General features: G+C 42.3%; 2 protein-coding genes across 2 annotated transcripts, besides 1 other annotated feature; both read right to left on the bottom strand.

Annotated features, from left to right (window-relative positions):
- Positions 1–126: 126 nt before the first annotated feature.
- Positions 127–171: a microsatellite.
- A 73-nt stretch (positions 172–244) lies between these two features.
- Positions 245–625, bottom strand: Tco025E_09946 (uncharacterized protein; the record flags this gene model as incomplete). The annotated part of the gene is made up of 1 exon (XM_029376748.1): positions 245–625. One exon carries the CDS (start codon positions 623–625, stop codon positions 245–247), a length of 381 nt encoding a protein of 126 aa, XP_029223128.1.
- Positions 626–852: 227 nt separating this feature from the next.
- Tco025E_09945 (uncharacterized protein) lies at positions 853–1,965 on the bottom strand (the record flags this gene model as incomplete). The annotated part of the gene is made up of 1 exon (XM_029376747.1): positions 853–1,965. The coding sequence occupies one exon, from the start codon at positions 1,963–1,965 to the stop codon at positions 853–855; it is 1,113 nt and encodes a 370-aa protein (XP_029223127.1).
- Between the last annotated feature and the right edge of the window lie 394 nt (positions 1,966–2,359).

Genomic DNA, 2,359 nt, shown 5'->3' with positions numbered 1-2,359 from the left:
AAAAAAAGAGAGATTGCTTACTCTCCCTCAAGGAATTTTTTTCCTTTGAGAAGGATTTTTTTTTTCTTTCCATTCATCCGCGTACTTCTTCTTTCCACCTAGGGGATTCCCATTGAGGAAAATTTTAAAAAAAAGAAGTGCAGAATAGAAAAGAAGAAAAGAAAGAAGAAGGCTATTTTAAACATAGATTCAGTCTTTTATACATGTCAGAAAGGCCACAACATTGGAAATTGAAATGCCATTCTTAAATATCATCACCTACGAGTTTGTTCAAGAATAAAACATGTGTTTCTGTAGAATCCTTCGAGTATGCTCCCATTGGACTTCGCAGTGCAGTTGATGAAACCAGTTTCCAAGCACCCTCTTCCTCAAGAGCATCCAAAAGAAGAACCATCAGATAGGAAATTCCCTCCTCATCGCAAAACTGACCATCCAGCTTCATGTACCAATGATTTGGATTCGACACATACTGAAATCTTGGAGGGGCAACCCTGGTATTTCGTGCAGTTGACGTTGCGTTAGGAATCACCTCATTCAGTTTATCAATGAGTTGCTCCTTCACAGGTCCAATGATCCGAATCTCGGGGCTGTTGAAGGAAAGATTGACGACAAGGTGGTGGACCATTTTTTTTACGTACAAGTGTCTGTTTTCACTTTTGTTTACCCTTTCCTTGACTGGAAAAAGCAGGTACAGACAGCAGAAGCAAAAATCACGCCAGACATTAAGCAGAAAAAAAAAGTTTTCATACATTGTTTTAAACAAAAAAAATTATTAATATTGAAGCCATCATTAGTATATTTTCTTTACTTTTCATTTCGCTGCACCAAAACAGTTTTGATATAAGCATTAGATTACGCGATAAAAAGGATGGCCGTCCTCCAGCTACCCAACGAAGCTCGAGCTGCCTCAATTAGAATCTCCTCTTTTTTGTTAAGCGGTTTGGTCTCCACAAGCCTGCCAAAAAGTTCCAATGAGGCCTTCCAATGCCCTTTATGAAGCAAGGCAGTCGCAGCACTGTCAATATCAGTTGCAGTTGTCGGAATGTCTTCCAAAAGCGATCTCTCACCAAAAACCAGAGTTGTTCCTCTTGTACGTTCCAGTAGGTCCACAACATCTAGTACAGTTGTGTCAACGGCATTACTCCGAAAAAAATCCCTTAGTTGTGCTCTTGTTTCTTCAGAATATATGCGCGATGCACACCTCAAAATAACCACTGCGAAACGATCTAAAAGCTCCACGCACCTTCCCTGGTTATATTCTCGAATAAAACATTTGCAAAAGTCTTGTAGACCAACTGCTGGAATCTCTTCCACCCCTTCTTTACTCAGAACCTCCAAGATGGAAATAGCATCCTCATAACTTTCCAGGGCAAAGGCACAACGGAAAAAAGTTCGCTGTAATGATTTTGAGTGCCAAACGTGCTCACTTTCTTTAATCCAACGAAATGTATCAACTAAATTTCCACCTTGGTAAGCTGAACGAGCAGCGGCAACATCCAAGATTTCCTTTCGCGTCTCTAAAGATATATCACGCTCACTTAGACGAGCCAAAACGGAAATGGCATGTTGCCACTGACACTTCAATGGAAGCATTGAGTTTACAAGATGAGGTATAGACCCTCGACGACGTTTTTCTTCAGCGGGGATAAATGTCGGATCATTTGCTAGCCTAATTGCGTCATTTAACGCCAAAACTACCTCATTGTCCACATCATCCGCCTCTGCAATATCATTTTTTTCTATTTTTTTGGAATCCCCAGAAACATTTTCCTTCGCAATAATCTGATGAAGAACACTTATTGACTGCTCCCACAGGTTATTTGACACTAACTCATCAATCAAAGACTCCCCAACTGCGTCATTTGGGTTCCATGACCACAGGCTAATTGCCAAACGCCATAAGTCATGACCAACAAGTGCTTTTAACATTAAAGAGCAAGTAGGAACATCCTCAAAAGAAAACATACGTGCCCATGAGCTTAATTGTCCCCGCCCTCCTCTTTGCTTCAGAAATAAGAGAGCGATCCGCTGTGCATGCTCTAATTCAAAAGAAGAACCCACCTCTAGTAACGATCGCTGATAATGCACAAGCGCGGTATCCCATGAAGCATTACTTTTGCAAAGAGACGCAACTAACGGTTTGAACGCACTCCAATGAGGCATTCCTTAGAGGCAGCAGTAAAAAAAAAAACGGCAATGATTAAGAAAAGAACAGGAAACGGTAACAATGGAACGGGCAAGAGAAGGAGGGAGAAGAACGATGAAAAGAGGCCAAGCACAAGAACAGAAGCGATCGTGCGGGGGCAGGCCCCGCGGGCGGCGTCGAAGAGAGACCCGCGCAACGAGGCGGCGGGGCGCC

Source organism: Trypanosoma conorhini (assembly GCF_003719485.1).
Source record: "Trypanosoma conorhini strain 025E chromosome Unknown Tco_14.4_contig_01372, whole genome shotgun sequence".
Lineage (NCBI taxonomy): Eukaryota > Euglenozoa > Kinetoplastea > Trypanosomatida > Trypanosomatidae > Trypanosoma > Trypanosoma conorhini.
Note: the sequence above shows the minus strand (reverse complement) of the source record. Positions and strands in the feature narration are given on the sequence as shown.